Source organism: Pristiophorus japonicus, chromosome 2 (assembly GCF_044704955.1).
Source record: "Pristiophorus japonicus isolate sPriJap1 chromosome 2, sPriJap1.hap1, whole genome shotgun sequence".
Taxonomy (NCBI): domain Eukaryota; kingdom Metazoa; phylum Chordata; class Chondrichthyes; family Pristiophoridae; genus Pristiophorus; species Pristiophorus japonicus.
Genome location: NC_091978.1, coordinates 21776929 through 21802162, shown reverse-complemented (window position 1 = coordinate 21802162; position 25234 = coordinate 21776929). Strand labels below are relative to the sequence as shown.

At 44.9% G+C, this 25234-nt stretch overlaps 1 protein-coding gene across 5 annotated transcripts in view; it reads right to left on the bottom strand.

Moving 5' to 3' along the window:
• Positions 1-25234, bottom strand: part of atrn (attractin) — a 418894-nt gene that overhangs the window by 261947 nt on the left and 131713 nt on the right. For all 5 annotated transcript variants that reach the window (XM_070866810.1, XM_070866809.1, XM_070866811.1 and 2 more), the window contains exons 10-13: positions 19210-19364; positions 6456-6540; positions 2749-2969; positions 1082-1203 (exon numbers count right to left, since the gene is read on the bottom strand). In XM_070866810.1, coding sequence (XP_070722911.1) covers positions 1082-1203; positions 2749-2969; positions 6456-6540; positions 19210-19364 — 583 coding nt within the window. The remainder of the gene's footprint in view (positions 1-1081; positions 1204-2748; positions 2970-6455; positions 6541-19209; positions 19365-25234) is intronic.

The window sequence follows — 25234 nt, the reverse complement described above, 5'->3', positions numbered from 1 at the left end:
CTATAAGTCAACCTAGTGTACCTTCTCTGAACTGCCTCCAAAGCAAGTATATCTTTTCGTAAATATGGAAACCAAAACTGCACATAGTATTCCAGGTGGGGCCTCACCAATACCCAGTACAACTGTAGCAAGACTTCCCTGCTTTGAAACTCCATCCCCTTTGCAATAAAGGCCAAGATTCCATTGGCGTCCCCTGATCACTTGCTGTACCTGCATACTATCCTTTTGTGTTTCATGCACAAGTACCCCCAGGTCCCGCTGTACTGTTTTTTTTTCCAGTGCCAGGAGGTGTTTATCAGCAGTAGTTATGACTTTGTACACTGTTTTAAACCCAGTTACACCTCATTTAACAGGGGGTTTCAACAGCGAAATTACTGCATGAAAGGGGAAGTTCACGTCAGCTCAACTGATTTCTCAAGATTGCCATCTGCAAGGACTTCAACAGCGTACCGTGCAGGAGCAGGGAATCACAGACAGCAACTTCTGTATTGCCACATATAACTGCGCATATGCAGACACCAGAAGTTGCTGTTGGCTTCAGAGAGAGATGATGGTAAATGCTGGCAGCTTCGCCGACATTGCAACTGCAAACTCCGGGCCATTATAAAAAGGCCCCATCTGCTAGGTGAGTTGGTTCAGGTGGACAGTCGGTATCCCAAGCCATTATTTGAAGAGGTGTAGGGGAGTTTCCTCTGCCGTCCTGGCTAACCTTCCTCTCTCAACATCACCAACAAACACAGACCAAGTGGTTATGCATCTCATTCTATTTTCTGTTGTGTGAAAAATGGTTGCTGGGTTTGTCAACCTAACAGTCACCACTCTATAATTCTTGGGGAATTCTAAAGGTGCTAAATGGAAATCTTTTCTTGCGAAATGTTTTGTACCAAGATGAAGAACAGTGCACGTGTGTTAATCAGATTCTGAATTAAAACAAGTGTCACAGTGTGCAATGTGATCACTTCATGTCGCCTCAACAAAAGAGCATTTATTTTACAGCAAAAAAGACTGTCCTTCTAGAAGAACGATCGTTAGGAGTACAATTGATTAAAACGCACTCTCAAGGGTTGGTTGCGATACTCACGGTGGCTTCTGTGCAGTTACTGTTCTTAGACAAGCACTTATCATGGCACCATTGGCAGCCGTTTGTGTTCACTGTACAGCTGTAGCAATCAGTATACTGATCACACTTTTCATTATCTGCATCTGTTGGGTGGGGTGGAAAAACATTCTGTAATTTATAGACAAACAACACATGCTCAAGTACTGACATTTTCTCCCTTTCATTCCGATAGAAATCTGCTCTGCTAACCATCTAATAAAGATAATTGCATCTTAACTGCACACATTCAGCGGTCCTAACACCAGCAGGACCGAGTCATTGCTCTGCTGTTGCAACGTGAGGCAGTTTTCAAACTGAACTTGATCCAAGACAATTTTGCAAACAAACGATTTCCATATAAATTGTTTTTTTGCACTGCAGCCCACCTAATGCATATTCTTAAGTGAAGACTCATGATAAGTGCGTTATACAAACAGTGCAATCGGTCCAGTCACCAGGAGGACACTAACTATAATTGAAGTAAAGCCCATTCTACTGTACACCCTGATCTGTTCTATTGAAGTATTTTATATTATTGCTACAATTAAAGTAGCGGTATTAATCTTGACTATTTTATTGTTGCTCAATCAGTATTACCTTCCCCCATGAACACCATCAAACCATTTTGTTCAGTGTTGTGCAACACTGCTCTCTTCTCAAACACAGCAATTACAAGCTAGCCCTTTCATTGATTCGGTTGACGTACGATACAAACGAGAAATCTGACTCCACATTCAACCCTACAGAGGGAAGAGCCAAGTTGATCATTTCTCGATGACGGCAGCAGACTTCAGAACTTGCCATCACTAACCTGAACTTACAAAGATATGAAAAGTACAAGAAAAGGCCATCAGACCAATCACAACCTTGTGGAAGAACACAAGAATTAGGAGCAGGGGTAGGCCATACGGCCCCTCGAGCCTGCTCCACCATTCAATAAGATCATGGCTGACTTTTGACAACTCCACTTCCCCACCCGATCTATCTCAGCCTTGAACATACTCAACGACTGAGCATCCACAGCTCTCTGGGGCAGAGTTTTCCAAAGATTCACAACCCTCCCCCAACTGCTTTTAATTCTAACTTGCAGGGATAGTTGGGGAAGCCAGTGGAGCATTTCAGGAAAGACTCTGGGAAACTTCTTCCCGACTCTCGAAAACATTCAAACAAACTCCAGGGTAATACGGTTATCCAAAACACACGAGTAGATATAATGGTGTTGCCACCCCCATTCCCCCATCTGCCAAATAGGTTTCCACATACTAAGGAACAAAGGACTCCATAGCTCCAGAGAAGACCATTTATAATCTCACTCCATCACAGGTGTAGGAAATCGAATCTGCGCTTTGAATAAATCACTTCATCGTGACTTAGAGGACGCACAGAGCAAACAATGGAGACAAACGTCCCAGCTAATACTCCTGCACCTCCTTGTCGTTCGTGAGGAACAACATTAACTGTGGTCTGTTGTGGTCGTTAAGAATCTGGTCTTTCAGTTGGAGAATGGTAGCAATGCGAAAAGCCAATGAAAAATGCAAGCAGATGGCACAAGAATTTTTTTTTTAAATAAAAAGCTCAGAAGCACGAATGTAAAATTGTCTTGCATTACAAACGGCAAAAAGAGGGGGAAAAAAATAATAAAGGCATACATGTCTTGTTGGGGCACGTCTCGAGAACCTGACGCTTTTCTCTTGCTGTTGCCATTTCCCAGGGCACACATCGCAACATACTGGTGCTCCACACACAGCGGATTCCAGGGCCTGCACCCACACATGCCGCCTCATCAGAGAAAGCCTCACAGCTGGCTGGGGTGAACATCAGGACATCGCTCAGCAGAAGACTGTTGAACCCACCAAAAATATACATTGTGCTGAGAACAAGGGGGGAAAAAAAACACACGTCACAATCCTGCATTCGTCCTGGTTACTTCTCATCATAAGAACATAAAAACATAAGAATTAGGAACAGGAGTCGGCCATCTAGCCCATTGAGCCTGCTCCGCCACTCAACAAGATCATGGACTCAGCTCCACTTACCCGCCCACTCCCCATAACCCTTAATTCCCTTATTGGCTAAAAATCTATCTATCTGTGATTTGAATATATTCAATGAGCCAGCCTCAACTGCTTTCCTGGGCAGAGAATTCCACAGATTCACAACCCTCTGGGAGAAGAAATTCCTTCTCAACTCGGTTTTAAATTGGCTCCCCCGTAATTTGAGGCTGTGCCCCCTAGTTCTAGTCTCCCCGACCAGTGGAAACAACCTCTCTGCCTCTATCTTGTCTATCCCTTTCATTATTTTAAATGTTTCTATAAGATCACCCTTGAACTCCAACGAGTAAAGACCCAGTCTACTCAATCTATCATCAGAGGGTAACCCCCTCATCTCCGGAATCAGCCGAGTGAATCGTCTCTGTACCCCCTCCAAAGCTAGTATATCATTCCTTAAGTAAGGTGACCAAAACTGCACGCAGTACTCCAGGTGCGGCCTCACCAATACCCTGTACAGTTGCAGCAGGACCTCCCTGCTTTTGTACTCCATCCCTCTCGCAATGTGGGCCAACATTCCATTCGCCTTCCTGATTACCTGCTGCACCTGCAAACTAACTTTTGGGATTCATCAATCTTTCATAAGACCCTGAAAGGAAAGATAAAATCCAGAGTGGGAAATGGCCAGTCCAAGTCCACTCCAACCAGAGCACTCATGATTATTATACACTGACATCCCCGTCATTCATCGTTACCCTACTCCAGGGAATGTTAACCCTATGTCGTTCTCTGTCCACAGACGCTGCCTGACCTGCTGAGTGTTTCCAACATTTTCTGATTCTATTTCCAGCATCGGCAGTCTTTTGCTTCTTGTAACTTAAGCCGCAGGTATGCCCATAAACCACGTGCATAAAAGTCTAAAGGGGATATGGGAATTGTCGGCATGAAATATAGGGGAAGAAATTGGGGGCGGTAACCTTCTCAGGGCGTTACTTCCTGCATGGGGTGGTGCTGCCCCAGCTGTGGAATTGGCCTTACCGCCCCGCAGAGGAAGTGGAGTGCAATCTAATGGGACGCGATCTGCAGCGCTCACGCATTTCATCGCCCCTCCCGAGCCTCCACTAAGCCACCAGGGCATCATGGTACCGGGGCTGCAGTCCGACACCCAAAACAGAGTGCACGATAGCAGCCCGAACAACGCAAGGGGCAGGAATTCGGGCCGATCAGTGAGCCGGCAAAACCGCCAAGCTGGTGGAGCGAGGTGCTGGTGATCTTCCCTTGAACTTCCACCCTGCGAGTGGATGTCGGCCCGCTTGGCGACTGGTAAGTCTGGCGCTGATATCTGCTCGTGGCAGGCTCACGGGGTAATATCCGCCGCAGGCCGGAAAGGGGTCGGCGCAGAACGCTAAGGGGTCACCGCGCACGGCAATGCTATCATCGCTGGTTGTGCGGCGGCCGAGGGCGCTACTCGCGTGGCTGCCATAGCAGCGCCTTTGCAAACTTCCGGGCAATTTCACAGGAGCCAGTAGTGCTCCCATCACCCTGGGCAAAAAATGTTTTGCATCCCATTAGCACCCCGGAAGCACTGGCAAAAAGGGGCAATTTCCAGCCCAGTTTTTCCTAAGTGGCTCTGGAACAGGTGATCCGAAACAGAATTTAACCTTTGACTCTATTTGGTGCCCTTTCCAGCAGTTTGGAGTCTACAATAAACATGTGCACAGACTTACTTTTAATCTAAAAGAAGTGGAAATTTGCTCAGGTCTCTTGAAAACAACTCATTTGCTGTTTGGGAGTTATCTTCTTGATACAGATTGAATCTCCCTTATCTGGAACTCTCGGCTGTTCCAAGTGAGGGATATTTCCGGATAAGGAGGTCACTCTTTCAGTGTGCGCGCCGATTGGCTGGAACGACTATCAGTCAGACAGTCCGTCTCAGCTCACAGTGGAGACCAAACTATTTGAGTTCTAGAGTTAGGATATTCTCAAAATCTATGGAATGGTTTGCTGATCCAAAATATTCAATAAAAAGTAGGGATCAGTATCCCTTACACAAGCTGCTGATAGTGTATTCAACAACAACTATGATAAAGGAGCCCTAGAGGGAGTCATGAGCGGATGCGATGCCAGAGTTTACAAAACATGCAAAAAACAAAAGCACCAGTATGAAGCAAAAAAGATTCAAGCCCATCTGACTTTTTTTACATTTTGTGATATTAAAAAGGTAAGTAGTTTGAAAACATTTTCTGAACAATTTTTATTGGAATTTCCATCAGTGTGGTGTCGACGGTCCCCGAAGGTGTCAGCTCTGAAGTTGTGTAACTTTATTTTACATTGATATTTTGAGGATTTTGACCGACCGCGTTGTGCGCATGCGGCAGCCGTGAATGGTTCCGGACGAGGGGTGGTTCCGTTTAAGGGAGTTCCGGATAAGGGAGATTCAACCTATATTTAAAATTAATGGCTCCCAATAGGAGATAATTGATTATTAGGAGTAAGAAAGCTTTCAGTCATTTTCCTTTTACAAAAAAACCCAGTGGAGAAGGGAGGGATTGAGACCTAGTCATATTGTAGACAGGACTATTCCAGTCAGGGCTGTCGCAGCAAGTTGAGAACTGTGTATTCGCATTTCCAAATGTTGCGCGTCCATCCTATAGGTACTAGTAGAGAAGAGGGTTAGGGGCCCGTTCCTATGAAAAATGTTGATTCGTTGCTGCAATGAGGAAACTATAGGGATGATCTGCACAGATGAACTAGAATTGGCCTGAATGGCCTTCCTTAATGGTGATTATCGTGTGATCTTTCTATGCCACAACTGTTATATCTATATTTTCAATAAATCAACCTGAATTTTACTTTCTCTAAAACTACATGAATGAAAATAACCTTGCATTTATTTAGTGTGACCTTAAGACATTCTAAAGCGCTTTCGAAATGTAGTCACTGCTGTAATGTCGGAAACGTTGCAACCAATTTTCACACAGCAAGATCCCACAAACAGCAACGCGATAATGATCAGATAATCTATTTTAGTGATGTTAGTTGAGGGACAAATATTGGTCAGAAATAAGTGTGCCGTGGGATCTCTTGCATTCAATAGAGGGGGAAGACAGTTTAACGGCTTACCTCCGACAGTGCAGCACTCCTTCAGTACTGCACTGAAGTGTCTGTCTCAAGCAGTTGGATATTTTAAAAAGGAAAAACAGATAACGAAAAACATTTTTTTCCCCAACTGTACTTCAACATTTACTGCGTGACGCACCCAACCACACAGAGGACTCCTCAAAATATTCAAATACCTCCAGATTTAAATAGGCAAAGTCTTAGTTGCCGTTGCTGCCAATATTAACAGTGAAAGTTCTGTGCCTTACCCATTGCTGAATACAGTCGAGTGTCCAAACCGGTTGACATTGTGAGAAAGATCAGGTGCAGGCAGCACAGACCACTCATCGCAAACTGTGGACACATAAAAGCAAGTTAACTCAAGACCATCAAGATTGGTCATAAATTAAATGAACCAAAATCCAAGTAAGTAACAATGTGCACAACATTCATTCTAAACATTACCTTGATTACATTGAGATTGAACCATTATTATAAGATTAACTTTAGACTTTGAAAGCTTTCGCTGCATTTTGCACAATAGGCTCAATAATTATGTGCTACTTTTTATGGGTTCTTGGGATTTGGGTGACACTAGCAACGCATCATTCAGTGCCCACCAACAGTTGCCTCGAGAGTCGACCACAGTGTGGCCATGGGGTCACATTCAAATCATCGTAGTTACTTGCCATAGTGGGATTTGACCTCTCGATCTCTGGGTGACTAGTTTCCTAGCTGCCATAACCTACTTTGATTTAATTTCAGGAATCTGGATTAATGTCATGTTCCTCCACTTTCAGGCTGAAATCATCAACTCATTGAATCCCAGCACTTAAAAACGTAATGCACGGACAGTCCAAAGAAAAAGAATGCGGCCAATGAAAAGGGGAATCCAAAGGCCTGCTACAGGCATAGCAACAGTAAAAGGGTTGTCAGAGAAGCTGTGGGGGCAATTATGGACCAAAATGGAGAGCAACTGATGGAGGCAGAAGGCATGGCTTTGAGGTACGAAATGAATACTTTGCATCAGTGTTTACTAAGGAAGAGCTATGATAAATAAGGTGGTTGCTGCAATACTGCATGAGATAACAATAGACAAAGAGGAGTTACTGGGAAGGCGGGCAGCAATTGAAGCAGATAAGTCACCCGGTCCGGATGGGATGCTTCCTAGGTGCCGGCAAGAGGCAGAGCTCTCGTGACAAAGAGGAGTGCTGAGCAAACGTTTGCAGCTGAAACTCTATGCAGACAATTTGGATTGACAGAACATTAACGTACAACTTCAGAAGCTCTCGTGATCCTGCTATAAATAGGAGGGGTGGATTCCATGCCGGCAACTCGTGGTTCCGCTCCAGTCATACTGTTGCAGAGCAAGGACTGTCCACCTGACGCTGAGCAGAGTGCGACAACTTTGAGACAGAGCACACCGTCATCAAGTCCCCTGGTCTGCGTGACTTTGATCAATACTGAATCCAAGAACAGAGGAGTTCTCAATGCAGCACGGCTACAATATTCCTCACAAGATATCATCTTTGTGCAACACTGAAGCTTCAAGAGAACAAGGAGGGCATGTTATTGATGATTCGAGAAATACAGGAGATAGCGGGGACACCTGGGGACACAAAGGGTATGGTTCAGTGTACTCTCCACTATTTGATTTAAAAATAGCAATTAGGAGAGAGGTTAGAGAAATTTGTTTGTTTGATTTAGGAATAATCTGACAATCAGATATTTGTTCTGTACCTCGCACAGCAACACACGTTGATCAAACGGAGACCTCACTTTGTACAATTTGCACTAAAAATTTTTCTTCAAATAAAGTCATTCATACTCGGTCACTAACTCATCCAATGGGGTAAATGGGTAAAATACACCACATCGGGTTGTGGATGCCAGGTAAGATCAGGATCGCGCTCAGCTTTGCGGCAACACTTCACTCTTCCTCACACACGCAGACTCACAATGCTCAAGACAGTACCCAGGGAAGCGCACCACAGACAGAATCAGTCCTTCAGGAGAGGAGGGAAAAACAAAGCCACCGGCAATTCAAAATACTGCACTGCTGTTCCATTAATCATTCCGTTTGCTGTTAATTAGCTTTCCGATCAATTAAACCAGGACAACACTAGTTAAATTCAATACTTGCAACCGATATTCCCCATGTTGCAGTTAGCACCAGCAGCATCACTTCAAGTGCCCAAATATTTGGAATCATTTTACCGAACTAGTACAACTGGTTTTCGCTCTAGACAAGATAAAGTGACAAAACAAAGACAAATGTAGACCAAAATCACTATCTGCCAAGTTACTTCACTTAGGACCTTACTATTTGCGAAGTACCAACAATTTACAGCAAAGCTAAGGCTTTCCCTTAGTCCTGAAGATTCCTCACACGTGCCACAAACTTCACAAATATCACCTCATTTTCACATTGCAAGTTGAAAGAAAAACATGCAGAGATCAAAACTCCTTGGGGAACACAAGTTAACACTAAAAGTTCCTGCATTTGATACAAAATGAAGACGTGGGAGAGGAAAAAGTGAAATCTCTATTGTACAGGAAAGTAACAAGACACCACATTCACATGGTCACAGGCGAACTCTGAATTGCTCGAGTTCATTCAGGTTTGGACCTACACATCCCACAGAGTTTGATAGTGCAGCAACATCAGGGCGCACATGCATAAAACAATCGGATTTTTTAAATCTCAATTATTCCTCCTGCAGGAGGCGGTTAATCACATCTAACCTCTCTGACCCACATTGGTTCTCAGTCCACCATACACCAATACCTCAAATTTAAACTGTACCTCCTTGTGTTTAAATCGTCCATGGCCTTGCCACAATGCCAACCCTCTCCTCTCCCCCACCCCCCAGCCCCTTTCCTCCTACCCCCCTCCCCTCCCCTCTCCTCTAACCTCCAATCGTGCTACAACGATCACACTTTGCTTTCCTCAGATTCTAGTCTCTCAGTCAATCTCCAACCTCACTGTTGGAAACCATGCCTTCAGCTGCCCAAGCACTGGGCTTTGGAAATCTCAGCTGTAATGTACTTGCTTCATGGGTTCTTCACTTAAGAATTCATAGCAACACATTTCTATTAAGAACTAGTGTTTATTAGCAAAGGTTTAATAATCACACTACACATTACCAGTTCATCCACCAGGCTCACAACCGCATGCCTCATCGTGAATCTCCTGAACTCAACTGGTTTGGGTTTTATTAAGACTTGTGAACATCACGTGACTGGCTTAGCCACTCCCAACTCAACAGCTCTACAACTATTTTGTTGTAATACTTTAATCAAGTGCCCCCTCTGCATACTCTCAGGTGTGTACATTACACTAGCATAAATCCTCAACTTCCCTTTCTGTCTTTAAAATCATCCACTTTTGTGACGAACCATTTGGTCACCCCTCCCACTATCTGTTCCTTTGGCTCAGCTCTCATTTTTCCTGTATGTCTCTGCGAAGTGCCTTTGGAATGTGGTAAAGGTGCTGTATAAATTCAAGTAGCTGCTGCTGAAGTAAATCTGCTATTAACCTTGTATTACATTCCAACAGTGACAGCACTTCAAAAATACTTCATTTAGTGCTTTGGGATATCTTTAAGATCTGAAAGACAGTATATACATTTTAAGTTCTCTCTTTACATTTCATCTTTAGCATCGCTTGCTCTGTGGTGATGCTGAAAATGGTGTGTGAATGCACTGAAGTGCAAAGCAAGCCATCCAGAAGACTGTACAAACAGCACAACCTCCTGTCTTGCAAGAGTGCGCACTACATTTAAATGACAATGCTGCCCTCTGCTGACATTTCTTTACCGAGCCTCCTGCACATAAAATGCCTCAGTTAGGTCACAGCAAAGTCATGGCATTAATTAAACTACACCTTGCTACTTAATTGAGCAGAAACTGCTCCTGATTGAGTGCTGGAGGCTAATAGTCAAACACTCAAAATGCAATTAAGGAATCTTTTTAACAAATTTATCACCAATTACAAAGGGAGGAGAGAAACGTGGGGAGTCAGGGCAGAAGTGGAACCCAAAACTCATTTGCTTTCAAACATCACAACAAAATATCTTTCACATAACCAAGGCTTACACTGACTTATGAAGATAGGTTGAGCCGGTTGGGCCTATACACACTGGAGTTCAGAAGAATGAGAGATGATCTTATTGAAACATATAAGATAATGATGGGGCTCGCCAGGGTAGATGCAGAGAGGATATTTCCACTCATAGGGGAAACTAAAACGAGAGAACATAGTCTCAGAATAAGGTGCCACCCATTTAAAACTGAGATGAGGAGGAATTTCTTCTCTCTGAGGGTTGTAAATCTATGGAATTCTCTGCCCCAAAGAGCTGTGGAGGCTGGGTCATTGAATATATTTAAGGCAGAGATAAACAGATTTTTGAGCGATAAGGGAATAAAGGGAATATGGGGAGCGGGCAGGGAAGTGGAGCCGAGTCCATAATCAGATCAGCCATGATCTTATTGAATGGCGGAGCAGGCTCGAGGGCCCAGGTGACCTACTCCTGTTCCTATTTCTTATGTTCTTATGTTCAAGGAAACTGGTCACAAAATTCATCAATATTACCGGACAGAGATGGTTAGCGCAGTGAAACAGTGGATATAGTCATATTACAGTACAGGCTGCACAAAATAATCGGTTTGCAATGAGACGACAGCCGCTGTGAATTGTTTGTGTACTTTTCCTGGAGGAAAGCTTCAAGTTTTTTAGGGGTGGGTGGAGCAGCCTGTATGTACAGTAAAGTAACAGAAAGACACCAGTCAGCATCGGAGATACAAACAGCAAGTCAGGCAGCATCTGTTTAAAAAAAAGGCACAAGTGTGGACATTTTGAAATTGTGATCCTTAACAAATAACCTGCTTGTTCCCTTGATGCTGACTGGCTGTGTTTCTTCAACATTTTTCATTTTTTTTGCTGTAATTTCCAACATTTGTGGCATCTCCTCATTATTTTAGTATCTCAAAGAGAAAAAGCAGGTTAAATTATCTGCCCGTTTCAGATGCTGAATGACCTGCTTGTACATTTCAGAATTTTGTTTTTATGTTACATTCACAATGACTTTCTTTTCAGCTCAGAAAAAAAAAGTGGGCTCTATTTACTGTGGACGTATTTACTCCTGCGTTTTGCCTCATAAAACCCTTCCACGAGGAAGGAAATTCTTGCATTTATACAGCATCTTATCGAATCAAAACATCTCAAATCACTTCATACACAATTTTTTGAAGCACTGACAATATGGATGAAACTATAAATACTATAAACACTCAAAAAAGAGTTAGTTACAACATAAATATGTGTGTATAACTCAAATTACTTACAGATATGCTCTGAACCGATCAACAGATCTTTTTGTGAATGATAATGAACATTAAGTAACATCATAGGAATTTATGGCAGGGAAGGAGGCCACTGTGTCTGTGCCAGCCAAAAAAGAGCTATCCAGCCTAATCCCACTTTCCAGCTCTTGGTCCGTAGCCCTGTAGGTTACGGCACTTCAAGTGCCCATCCAAATACTTTTTAAAATGTGTTGAGCGTTTCTGCCTCTACCACCCTTTCAGGCAGTGAGTTCCAGACCCCCACCACCCTCTGGGTGAAAAAGGTTCTCCTCAAATCCCCTCTAAACCTCTGACTTTACTTGAAATCCATGCCCTTTGGTTATTGACCCCTCTGTTAAGGGAAACAGGTCCTTCCTATCCAATCTATCTAGCACCCTAATACTTTTATACATCTCAATTAAATCTTCCCTCAGCCCTGTTCCAAAGAAAACAACCCCAGCCTATCCAATATTTCCTCATAGCTAAAATTCTCCACTCCAGGCAACATCCTCGTAAATCTCCTCTGTATTCTCTCTAGTCAATCACAACTTTCCTGTAATCACCCGAGTAAAAAACCTTGGATCTAATTTTTAATAAACACTACAATAAAGGATTTAGGATTTAGTTATACTGCTACTTGTTGAGTTAAAAAAAGAGACTTGGATTTATATAGCACCTTTCATGACGCCTCAAAGCGCTTTACAGCCAATGAAGTACTTTTGGAGTGTCGTCGCTGTTGTAATGTAGGAAATGCGGTAGCCAATTTGTGCACAGAAAGCTCCCACAAACAGCAATGACCAGAATATCTGTTTTTTATGTTATGTTGATTTGAGGGATAAATATTAGCTAGGACATCGCGGATAACTCCCCTGCCCTTCTTCGAAATAGTGCTATGGGATCTTTTATGTCCATTTGAGAGAGCAGACATCGGTTTTACATCTCATCCCAAAGATAGCACCTCCGACAGTGCGGCGCTCCCACAGCACTGCACTGAAGTGTTAGCCGAGATTTTTATTGTGCTCAACTCCCTGGAGTGGAACTTGAACCCACAACCTCCTGACGCAGAGGCGAGAGCGTTACCCATTGAGTGTGAAGTACCTTCTAATTTGCAGTAGAACTGAAGTCAGTTCTCAATGTGACTAAGTGGCAGCGTGACAGCCATTCAGCGACGCCGTATCCATTGTGTGAACATGACATTGCATGGGGAAAATCTTCCAGTGCTGCGTCTAGCTTTGCTTAATAAATGGACCCCTGGACACTTGGTAGACTCCAGAGTAGCCGATGAAATGCTTTGAAGATAAGGATACACCTACCCGAAGCTCGGAGCTGAACCTGCATGTGAGTGCGTGCGCTGAGCTCTCTCCTGGTCACGAGCCGGATTGGTAGCTAGGCAGTACAAGATGCTGCGGGCTGCCAATCAATACAGCTCAGATTCTATTGATCAACAGCTACTGTATCACCGGAACAAGAAATGAGTGCCAGAGACAGAAACTGCCACCAGCCCTCACCTTCCATTTCTCATATTGATCAGTCTCAGACTGCAGTCCGTTTCACTAGTGAAGCAGGAATTTCTTTGATGCACTCACTTGAAAGCACCATAACCTTTTCTTTGAGACCGCCTTAAGCTTATTTAAATTCTTCCAGTGAAAACGTTAAACTCTACGCTTTTTAAAAACATTTTTACCCATGAATGTTTCTATCTCTACAACCACAAAATTAGCAATTACTTTTTATTTAATATCAATCAACAATTTCAATCTTGTCATTTGCCATTGAGAACAAAAGTATTTATATAGCGCCTTTCACAATCTCAGGACGTCACAAAGAGCTTTACAGCCAATGAAGTACTTTTGAAGTGTAGTCACTGTTGTAATGTAGGAAACGCAGCAACCAATTTGCACACAAAAAGCTCCCACAAATAGCAATGTGATCATGGCCAGATAATCTGTTTTTAGCAATAATAGCTGAGGGGAAAACACTGGCCAGGACACCACGGGTAAACTCCCCAGCTCTTCTTCAAATGGGATCTTTTACTTCCATCTGAGAGGGCCTCTGTTTAACGTTTTGTCCAAAAGACAGCATCTCCGGTAATGCAACACTCCCTCAGTATTGCACTGGAGTGTCAGACTAGATTTTGTGCTCAAGTCTCTGGAGTGAGGCTTGAACCCACAACCTTCTGATTCATAAGATTCAGAGGCAGGAGTGCTACCCACTGAGCCACGGCTGACACCATAGGGTGTCCAGAGGAGCACTGTGCAGTCCATCCATCAATCCAGTCCCATGCACTCTCTCTAATAACTCTCAATTAACTTCCAGGTATATCTATCCAGTTGCCTCTGGACTTTTCAGACTATCTATTCTACATGTTAATACCATCTGTGTGAAGTGGTTAAATCTATGTTCGCCTTCAAGTTTGAGTTCAGAGAACCTTGTACAGTTGCAGTGAAGCCAAACATATTACTACGGTTCAATCAGAGAAGAGGTGACCTGGCACCAGGGCCTCTCCAGTGCCACCTCAGCTGGCCAGCAGGAGGTGCCCAACACTGAGTTTCCCTCTTCTCTCTGGGGAGGCACATGGCCTTTGCTTGGCATTTCCCCAGAACAACACGGCTAAATAACCCAGGTGAACAGCTCAGAAACAAGGAGGGAATGGAGTCCTGGTCTTCCCACTGCTGGGGCATAATGTGCTGGTGCTGCAAATTGGGAGGAAGGTAAATGTCAGCATCCAAAAATCTTGTGGGTCGAGATTTTGAGCAGGAAGTCCCAGTGACAGCAACATATATAGTATGCATAAAAAGATTCCATTACATAATTTGCATTTTTGAGTAAACAGTTCCCCATCTTAACTGATCTTTTTGGCCCGTTTATAAACAAGTTCATTTTTATTGTTCTTCTCTGCAGCACCTGGCTCAGTGGAGCGGGGACGGGTTTATTGCTGGCACTGCAGCAAGCTCTTGCTTTGGGCCAATGCACTTAACCTGACCTTCCTGCACAACGATGCCAAGGAACAATCAACTACGGTTGATGCCAGCTGTAATGTATTTGCTTCGTGCGTTCTTTGCTTCAGAATTCATAGCAATACATTGCTATTTAGAACTCGTTGGTTTATTAGCAAAAGTTTACCACACTACACATTATCAGTTCATCCACTCGGCGCACAACCACATGCCTCGTCGTGGATCCCCTAAACCCAACTGGCTGGGGTTTTGAGTGTTGTGAACATCACGTGACTGGCATAGCCACTCACAATTCAACAGTTCTACAAACGTGAGCGCATACATTTCACTGGCCAATGCAGAAACACTTCCTCTGCTCTCAACCTGATATAAGGCTAGAATATGCTGAAATGAAACATATATCAGCAGCAATATCTGGACTAAATTTCTCAGATACTGCCCTTTGGATGAAATGCTTGACCCAAGCTCCATCTGCCTATTCCAGTGGATGCCAACAATCCCAGTGCAGTGTGAGGAGGAAGATCTCCCAGTGTCCTAGCTGATGTTACTCCCTCAATCAACACCAGTAATTGTGAGACCTTGTTGTGCACAGTATGGTTGTCCATTTACCCATGCAACAGAAACTGCCAGTTTGTGTATGTGAAAGACTGATGTAATAAGGCACTCTGCAAGTTCTTTCTTGAATTGTTGCAAGGGACAGTAACTGGAGATGGCAAAGGCCTACAGCTATCTATCTGCTGCACTCTTTCTAAACTGCTTAATACAATGTGTAGCATAAAAAAGACTTGCATTTATATAGCACCTTTCATGACCTCAGAATGTCCCAAAGCACTTTACAGACAATTAAGTACTTTTGATGCACTGTTGTAAAATGTAGGAAACGCGGCAGCCAATTTATGCACAAGGTCCCACAAACAGCAATGTGATAATGACCAGATTGTCTTTTTTTGTGATGTTGATTGAGATATAAAATATTGGCCAGGACACCGGGGATAACTCCCCTGCTCTTCTTCGAAAGTAGCGCCCTGAGATCATCTACATCCGTCTGAGAGCAGACGGGGCCTCGGTTTAACGTCTCTCCAAAAGACAGCACCTCAGACAATACTCCCTCAGCACTGCACTAGAGTGTCAGCCTAGATTTATGTGCTCAAGTCTCTGGAGTGGGACTTGAACCGACAACCTTGACTCAGAGACGAGTGCGCTATCCACTGAGCCATAGCTGACACCTTGCTGCAGGAGCGCAAGTCAAGGTTAATAGACGAGGAAGATAAGGTGTCATCTAATCATCCCTTCTTGGGGCATAATTAAGCTGTTAATTTGCCTTCGATTTGCCACTCCAAATGTAACAAATTTTTCTTTATTTTTAATTTTTTTGAGAGTTGTGAGTTCCAAGTGAGGATGTTGATACTAAAGAATGGAACATTTTATTTCAGGTACTGGGCCAACAACATACCTTATTCCCAACCTCAAAAGGCGATTCCCCCACCAGACGTTACACACAGCTTTGAAAGTAAGGATAGAGAATATGGCAGCTATCAACATGTGTGACTGGCCACCGCCTGTTGCTTCTTGTACATACAGTGAAGTGACAACTGTAAGGAGCTTCTCCTGCCAAGAATGGAGAAATGGGAGAAAACTAACCTGCATCCTCACTTCTCCAGTGCGCCCAATCACAACTTTTGGGTTCAAGTAAAGTGTAAATTAGTGGATGGCATTGTAATTAGTTAACAAAATATCCAGCTGATATCTGATTCTGCTACACATTACAGCATAAAATTCCAGCATAAACATCGACCATCGTTTAATTTATTAGGCATGGTCCAAGTTCCAGAATGTCTGTAGTGCCAAGTGTCTGGTATTTATAATTCTCATCAATTTTTGACAGCAGATAACCCTGGCAGGTAGCAAGTAACCCAACAGCTTCCACCTATGAAAAGCGATACTTTCGCACCTTGCCATTAATATTTGGACTGAAAGCCAGGTGAATATTTGTCACTAAGGAAGCGGCACTTTGTTTAGTTTAGAAAAGCAAACATCCACATGGGACACCCTAAGATTTCAGAGAGTGAGTAAAACCAGGTAGCCACAATGGCTCAGTTGGTCAAGGCAATGGCTTCAAGCCGTATGAACCGCAAGGTCCCAGGTTCGATTTCCAATCTACAATCGGGTCAGCTGATCTCAGACAGGGCGAGAGAAGTGATTTACAATTGGACCAAGAGCAGTAAACCAACTCGGGATCCTGCTCCTGAAAACTTTTTTTTTTTATAAACCCCTTTTGGAAAGTGCAGAGGTTGGGATATCAGGTGAGAGCAAGATTGGACTTGGTTGTGATGTTTCTCTCACTCAAATAGCCGGTCCACCTCACTGTCCAGATTCACATATGAAGAATTAGTCCTTGGGAGCGGGGGGTGGTGGGGAATACTGCAGGATGGTAGCACAGCTGTGCCCTAGCAGATGTCAATCCCTCCAAGGAGGAGGAGGAGGAGGAGGAGGAAACAAGACAACATGATGAAAAACTGGCGGGGGGAAAATGTCAGCCTGGGCTTTAACAAGAAGCAAAGATAAAAGTTCAAGACAGTCATTGTAAGTGTGAGGCAATGGGGGTAAATCTGAAGAAGGGGCGAGAGGGGGGAAAAAAGGTCTGAAGACATAGAAACATAGAAACATAGAAAATAGGTGCAGGAGCAGGCCATTCAGCCCTTCTAGCCTGCACCGCCATTCAATGAGTTCATGGCTGAACATGAAACTTCAGTACCCCCTTCCTGCTTTCTCGCCATAACCCTTGATCCCCCGAGTAGTAAGGACTTCATCTAACTCCCTTTTGAATATATTTAGTGAATTGGCCTCAACTACTTTCTGTGGTAGAGAATTCCACAGGTTCACCACTCTCTGGGTGAAGAAGTTTCTCCTCATCTCGGTCCTAAATGGCTTACCCCTTATCCTCAGACTGTGACCCCTGGTTCTGGACTTCCCCAACATTGGGAACATTCTTTCTGCATCTAACCTGTCTAAACCCGTCAGAATTTTAAACGTTTCTATGAGGTCCCCTCTCATTCTTCTGAACTCCAGTGAATACAATCCCAATTGATCCAATCTTTCTTGATAGGTCAGTCCCGCCATCCCGGGAATCAGTCTGGTGAACCTTCGCTGCACTCCCTCAATAGCAAGAATGTCCTTCCTCAAGTTAGGAGACCAAAACTGTACACAATACTCCAGGTGTGGCCTCACCAAGGCCCTGTACAACTGTAGCAACACCTCCCTGCCCCTGTATTCAAATCCCCTCGCTATGAAGGCCAACATGCCATTTGCTTTCTTAACCGCCTGCTGTACCTGCATGCCAACCTTCAATGACTGATGTACCATGACACCCAGGTCTCGTTGCACCTTCCCTTTTCCTAATCTGTCACCATTCAGATAATAGTCTGTCTCTCTGTTTTTACCACCAAAGTGGATAACCTCACATTTATCCACATTATACTTCATCTGCCATGCATTTGCCCACTCACCTAACCTATCCAAGTCACTCTGCAGCCTAATAGCATCCTCCTCGCAGCTCACACTGCCACCCAACTTAGTATCATCCGCAAATTTGGAGATACTGCATTTAATCCCCTCGTCTAAATCATTAATGTACAATGTAAACAGCTGGGGCCCCAGCACAGAACCTTGCGGCACTCCACTAGTCACTGCCTGCCATTCTGAAAAGTACCCGTTTACTCCTACTCTTTGCTTCCTGTCTGACAACCAGTTCTCAATCCACGTCAGCACACTACCCCCAATCCCATGTGCTTTAACTTTGCACATTAATCTCTTGTGTGGGACCTTGTCGAAAGCCTTCTGAAAGTCCAAATATACCACATCAACTGGTTCTCCCTTGTCCACTTTACTGGAAACACCCTCAAAAAATTCCAGAAGATTTGTCAAGCATGATTTCCCTTTCACAAATCCATGCTGACTTGGACCTATCATGTCACCATTTTCCAGATGCACTGCTATGACATCCTTAATAATTGATTCCATCACTTTACCCACTACTGAGGTCAGGCTGACCGGTCTATAATTCCCTGTTTTCTCTCTCCCTCCTTTTTTAAAAAGTGGGGTTACATTGGCTACCCTCCACTCCATAGGAACTGATCCAGAGTCAATGGAATGTTGGAAAATGACTGTCAATGCATCCGCTATTTCCAAGGCCACCTCCTTAAGTACTCTAGGATGCAGTCCATCAGGCCCTGGGGATTTATCGGCCTTCAATCCCATCAATTTCCCCAACACAATTTCCCGACTAATAAAGATTTCCCTCAGTTCCTCTTCCTTACTAGACCCTCTGACCCCTTTTATATCCGGAAGGTTGTTTGTATCCTCCTTAGTGAATACCGAACCAAAGTACTTGTTCAATTGATCCGCCATTTCTTTGTTCCCCGTTATGACTTCCCCTGATTCTGACTGCAGGGGACCTACGTTTGTCTTCACCAACCTTTTTCTCTTTACATACCTATAGAAACTTTTGCAATCCGCCTTAATGTTCCCTGCAAGCTTCTTCTCGTACTCCATTTTCCCTGTCCTAATCAAACCCTTTGTCCTCCTCTGCTGAGTTCTAAATCTCTTCCCCCAGAGGTCTGAACGAACACCTTTAGTAACTACTACAGTCAATGTACATGTTTAGAAGCATTACTGTTGAATCAAGCTCTCCATAATGCAAAACACAAATTCCCCAACAGCTTACGCAAGTCATAAGCCATGAAGTCGGAAGAGAAACACTTGGCTCCATGGCTCATTGAAGTGTCATTGTGGGTGTTGCCACCAAATACCAACATGGTCCCGCTTTCAATAATGGCGCTGTGCAGGTAACGGAAGAAGCCTCTGTCCTTCAAGATCGTCCTGTTGAAATGGAAAAAATGTTTTAGCATTCATAAGAACATAAGCAATAGGAGCAGGAGTAGGCCATTTGGCCCCTTGAGCCTGCTCCGCCATTCAATGAGATCATGACTGATCATCTTCCTCAACTACACTTTCCTGCACTATCCCCACATCCCTTGATTTCCTTAATATCCAAAAAATCTATCGATCTTGGTCTTGAATTTATGCTCAATGACAGAACCTCCACAGACCTCTGGGGGAAGAGCATTCCAAAGATTCACAACCCCCGAGTGAATAAATTTCTCCTCATCTCAGTCTGAAATGACCGACCCCTTATTCTGAGACTGTGACCACTGGTTCTAGACTCCCCAGCCAAAGGAAACATCCTCCCTGCATCAACTCTGTCAAGCTCTAATAATTGTATATGTTTCAATGAGATCATTGTATATGTTCAATGAGATCACCTCTTATCCTTCTAAACTCTGAAGAATATAGAACTAGTCTACTCAATCTCTCCTCAGAGAACAATCCCCCCATCCCAGGCTTATAAAGGCCCAGCGAGACCAAGAGTTCGGGGAGTGGGGAGTTCGGGCGGCAGATCGATGAGGCCGATAAAGGCCCAGCGAGACCAGGAGTTCGGGGAGTCAGGAGTTCGGGCAGCAGATCGGTGAGGCCTATAAAGACCAGCTTGTGCACTGCAGCGGGAAAAGAAGGCAAAAAGGTAGAAAGAAATCGAAAGGTGATGTCACAGCCAAGGGGGTAAGTGATTGGTAAGTAGTTTTTCTTTTTCTTTTCGATATCAGTAAATAACATTTAGCATTGTTGTTGCCAAATTAAATTTATCTAAGAGTTAAGTCACGGTAGGACAGCTCGGACACGTGTTATGCTCCTCCTGTACTATGTGGGAAGTCAGAGATGCTTCCGGTATCCCTGACGACTATGTGCGCGGGAAGTGCATCCGCCTCCAGCTCCTGACGGACCGCATTGCGACACTGGAGCTGCGGGTGGATTCACTCTGGAGCATGCACGATGCTGAGAATGACATGAATAGCACATCTAACAAGTTGGTCTCACCACAGGTAAAGGGTACACAGCCAAATAGTAAATGGGTGACCAACAGGAAGAGCAATGCAAGGAAGGTATTGCAGGGGTCCCCTGCGGTCATCCCCCTGCAAAAGATACACCGCTTTGGGTACTGTTAAGGGGCATGACTCATCAGGGGAGGGCAGCAGCAGTCAAGTTCAAGGCACCGTGGCTGCCTCTGCTGCACAGGAGGGCAGGAAAAAGTGGGAGAGCTATAATGACAGGGGATTCAATTGTAAGGGTAATAGATATGCGTTTCTGCGGCTGCAACCGAGACTCCAGGATGGTATGTTGCCTCCCTGGTGCAAGGGTCAAGGATGTCTCGAAGCGGGTGCAGGACATTCTGAAAAGGGAGGGTGAACAGCCAGCTGTCGTGGTGCATATAGGTACCAACGATATAGGTGAAAAACGGGATGAGGTCCTACGAGACGAATTTAAGGAGCTAGGAGCAAAATTAAAAAGTAGGACCTCAAAAGTAGTAATCTCAGGATTGCTAGTCAGAGTAGGAATCGCAGGATAGCCCAGATGAATATGTGGCTTGAGGAGTGGTGCAAAAGGGAGGGATTCAAATTCCAGGGACATTGGAACCGGTTCTGGGGGAGGTGGGACCAATACAAACCAGACGGTCTGCACCTGGGCAGGACCGGAACCAATGTCCTAGGGGGAGTGTTTGCTAGTGCTGTTGGGGAGGAGTTAAACTAACATGGCAGGGGGATGGGAACTTATGCAGGGAGACGGGAACTTATGCAGGGAGACAAAGGGAAATAAAATGGAGGCAGAAGCAAAAGATAGAAAGGAGAATAATAAAAGTGGAGGGCAGAGAAACCCAAGGCAAAAAACAAAAAGGCCACATTACAGTAAAATTCTAAAGGGGCAAAATGTGTTAAAAAGACAAGCCGGAAGGCTCGGTGCCTCAATGCGAGAAGTATTCGGAATAAGGTGGGTAAATTAACTGCGCAGACAGGAGTTAACAGATATGATGTAATTGGCATCACGGAGACATGGCTCCAGAGTGACCAAGGCTGGGAACTCAACATCCAGGGGTATTCAACATTTAGGAAGGACAGGCAGAGAGGAAAAGGAGGCAGGGTGGCATTGCTGGTTAAAGAGGAAATTAATGCAACAGTATGGAGGGACATTAGCCTGGATGATGTGGAATCGGTATGAGTGGAGCTGCGGAATACGAAAGGGCAGAAAACGCAAGTGGGAGTTATGTACAGACCACCAAACAGTAGTAGTGAGGTTGGGGGACAGCATCAAACAAGAAATAAGGGATGTGTGCAATAAAGGTACAGCAGTTATCATGGGCGACTTTAATCTACATATTGATTGGGCTAGCCAAACTGGTAGCAATGCGGTGGAGGAGGATTTCCTGGAGTGTATTAGGGATGGTTTTAGAGACCAATACGTCGAGGAACCAAAAGGGCTGGCCATCCTAGACTGGGTGATGTGTAATGAGAAGGGACAAATTAGCAATCTTGTTGTGCGAGGCCCCTTGGGGAAGAGTGACCATAATATGGTAGAATTATTTATTAAGATGGAGAGTGACACAGTTAATTTGTTAACTAGGGTCCTGAACTTAAGGAAAGGTAACTTCGATGGTATGAGGCGTGAATTGGCTAGAATAGACTGGCAAAGGATACTTAAAGGGTTGACTGTGGATAAGCAATGGCAAACATTTAAAGATCACATGGATGAACTTCAGCAATTGTACACCCCTGTCTGGAGTAAAAATAAAACAGGGAAGGTGCCTCAACCGTAGCTAACAAGGGAAATTAAGGATAGTGTTAAAACCAAGAGGCATATAAATTGGCTAGAAAAAGTAACAGACCCGAGGACTGGGAGAAATTCAGAATTCAACAGAGGAGGACTAAGGGTTTAATTAAGAGGGGGAAAAGAGAATAGAAGAGAAAGCTTGCAGGGTACATAAAAATTGACTGCAAAAGCTTCTATGAATATGTGAAGAGAAAAAGATTAGTGAAGACAAATGTTGGTCCCTTGCAGTCGGATTCAGGTGAATTTATAATGGGGAACAAAAGAATGGGAGACCAATTGAACAAATACTTCGGTTCTGTCTTCACGAAGGAAGCCACAAATAACCTTCCGAATGTACTAGTGAGAAGGAGGAACTGAAGGAAATCTTTATTAGGCGGGAAATTGTGTTCGGGAAATTGATGGGATTGAAGGTCGATAAATCCCCGGGGCCTGATAGTCTGCATCCCAGAGTACTTAAGGAAGTGGCCCTAGAAATAGTGGATGCATTGGTGATCATTTTCCAACAGTCTATCGACTCTGGATCAGTTCCTATGGACTGGAGGATAGCTAATGTAACACCACTTTTTAAAAAAGGAGGGAGAGAAAACGGGCAATTATAGACCAGTTAGCCTGACATCAGTAGTGGGGAAAATGTTGGAATAAAACATTAAGGATGAAATAGCAGTGTATTTGGAAAGCAGTGACAGGATCAGTCCAAGTCAGCATGGATTTATGAAAGGGAAATCATGCTCGACGAATCTTCTTGAAATTTTTGAGGATGTAACTAGCAAAATGGACAAGGGAGAACCAATGGATGTGATGTATTTGGACTTTCAAGAGGCTTTTGACAAGGTCCCGCACAAGAGATTGGTGTGCAAAATCAAAGCACATGGTATTGGGGGTAATGTACTGACGTGGATAGAGAACTGGTTGGCAGACAGCAAGCAGAGAGTTGGGATTAACAAATCCTTTTCAGAATGGCAGGCAGTGACGAGTGGAGTGCCGCAGGGCTCAGTGCTGGGACCCCAGCTCTTTACAATATACATTAACGATTTGGATGAAGGAATTGAGTGTAATATCTTCAAGTTTACAGAGGGCACTAAACTGGGTGGCGGTGTGAGCTGTGAGGAGGACGCTAAGAGGCTGCAGGGTGACTTGGACAGGATGGTGAGTGGGCAAATGCATGGCAGATGCAGTATAATGTGGATAAATGAGGTTATCCATTTTGGGGGCAAAAACACGAAGGCAGAATATTATCTGAATGGCGGCAGATTAGGAAAAGGGGAGGTGCAACGAGACCTGGGTGTCATGGTTCATCAGTCATTGAAGGTTGGCATGCAGGTACAGCAGGCGGTGAAGGCGGCAAATGGTATGTTGGTCTTCATAGCTAGGGGATTTGAGTATAGGAGCAGGGAGGTCTTACTGCAGTTGTACAGGGCCTTAGTGAGGCCTCACCTGTAATAGTGTGTTCAGTTTTGGTCTCCTAATCTGAGGAAGGATGTTCTTGCTCTTGAGGGAGTGCAGCGAAGGTTCACCAGACTAATTCCAGGGATGGCTGGACCGTCATATGAGGAGAGGCTGGATCAACTGGGTCTTTATTCACTGGAGTTTAGAAGGATGAGAGGGGATCTCAGAAACGTATAAGATTCTGACGGGACTATACAGTTTAGATGCGGGAAGAATGTTCCCGATGTTGGCGAAGTCCAGAACCAGGGGACACAGTCTTCGGATAAGGGGTAGACCATTTAGGACTGAGATGAGGAGAAACTTCTTCACCCAGAGAGTTGTTAACCTGTGGAATTCCCTGCCGCAGAGAGTTGTTGATGCCAATTCATTGGATATATTCAAGAGGGAGTTAGATATGGCCCTTACGGCTAAAGGGATCAAGGGGTATGGAGAGAAAGCAGGAAAGGGGTATTGAGGGAATGATCAGCCATGATCTTATTGAATGGTGGTGCAGGCTCAAAGGGCCGAACGGCCGACTCCTGCACCTATTTTCTCTGTTTCCATGGGCCCAAGTTTCCACATGATTTGCGCCTGATTTTTAGGAGCAACTGGTGGAGAACGGACTATCTTAGAAATCGCAATTCTTCACTTTTTTTTCTGCAGTTCTAGTCAGGTAGAACAGTTCCACTTTGGAACAGAATTTTTTCTTCAAAAGGGGGCGTGTCCGGCCACTGACGCTTGATTTGAAAGTTTCCACAGTGAAAACGTACTCCAAACTAAAGTAGAATGGAGCAAGTGAAGATTTTTGTAGAACTGAAAAAACCTGTTCTACACATTAAAAAATCAGGCGCAGGTTACAAATTAGGCGTCCAGAACGAGGTGGGGGGGGAAGGGAAGTCATTCAATTCTATAATAAATCCTTATTTATACTTGCAAATATTATACAAATAAATCCAACCTGTATAAACATTTATAAGCAAAGAAAAGATTAAATAAACCATCTTCCTACCTGTGTGAAAGTGCTTCAGGCAGGCCTTTCGGACCGAAGGCTGAATGGGCCGGCCCGAGACTTCGGGCAGGGCCCGTCCCCATCACCAGATATAGGTGGCGTTAGGTCAGGTCGGGGAGGTTGGGTTCCGGTCGGGGCGGGGGGGGGAGGGAAAGAGAGAGAGAGGGTGAAGGGAGAGAGAGGGGGGGGGGGGAAGGGAGAGAGATGGGGGAGGGGAAGGGAGAGAGAGGGGGGGGGGGGAAGGGAGAGAGAGGGGGGGGGAAGGGAGAGAGAGGGAGGGGGGGGGAGGTCGGATCCAGTCCGGGAGCGGGAGTCGGGTCGGGTCGGGTCCAGTGGGGGAGGGGGTCGGGTCGGGGGGCGGGAGGGGGTCGGGTCGGGGGGCGGGAGCGCGGGTCGGGGCGGGTCCAGTCGGGGAGCAGGAACAGGAGCGCGGGTCGGGTTGGGTCCAGTCAGGGGGGCGGGGAGTGGGAACAGGAGCGCGAGTCGGGTCGGGTCCAGTTGGGGGGGGCGGGGAGCAGGAACAGGAGCGCGGGTCGGGTCCAGTCAGGGAGCGGGAACAGGAGCGTGGGTCGGGTCGGGTCCAGGCGGGGAGCGGGAA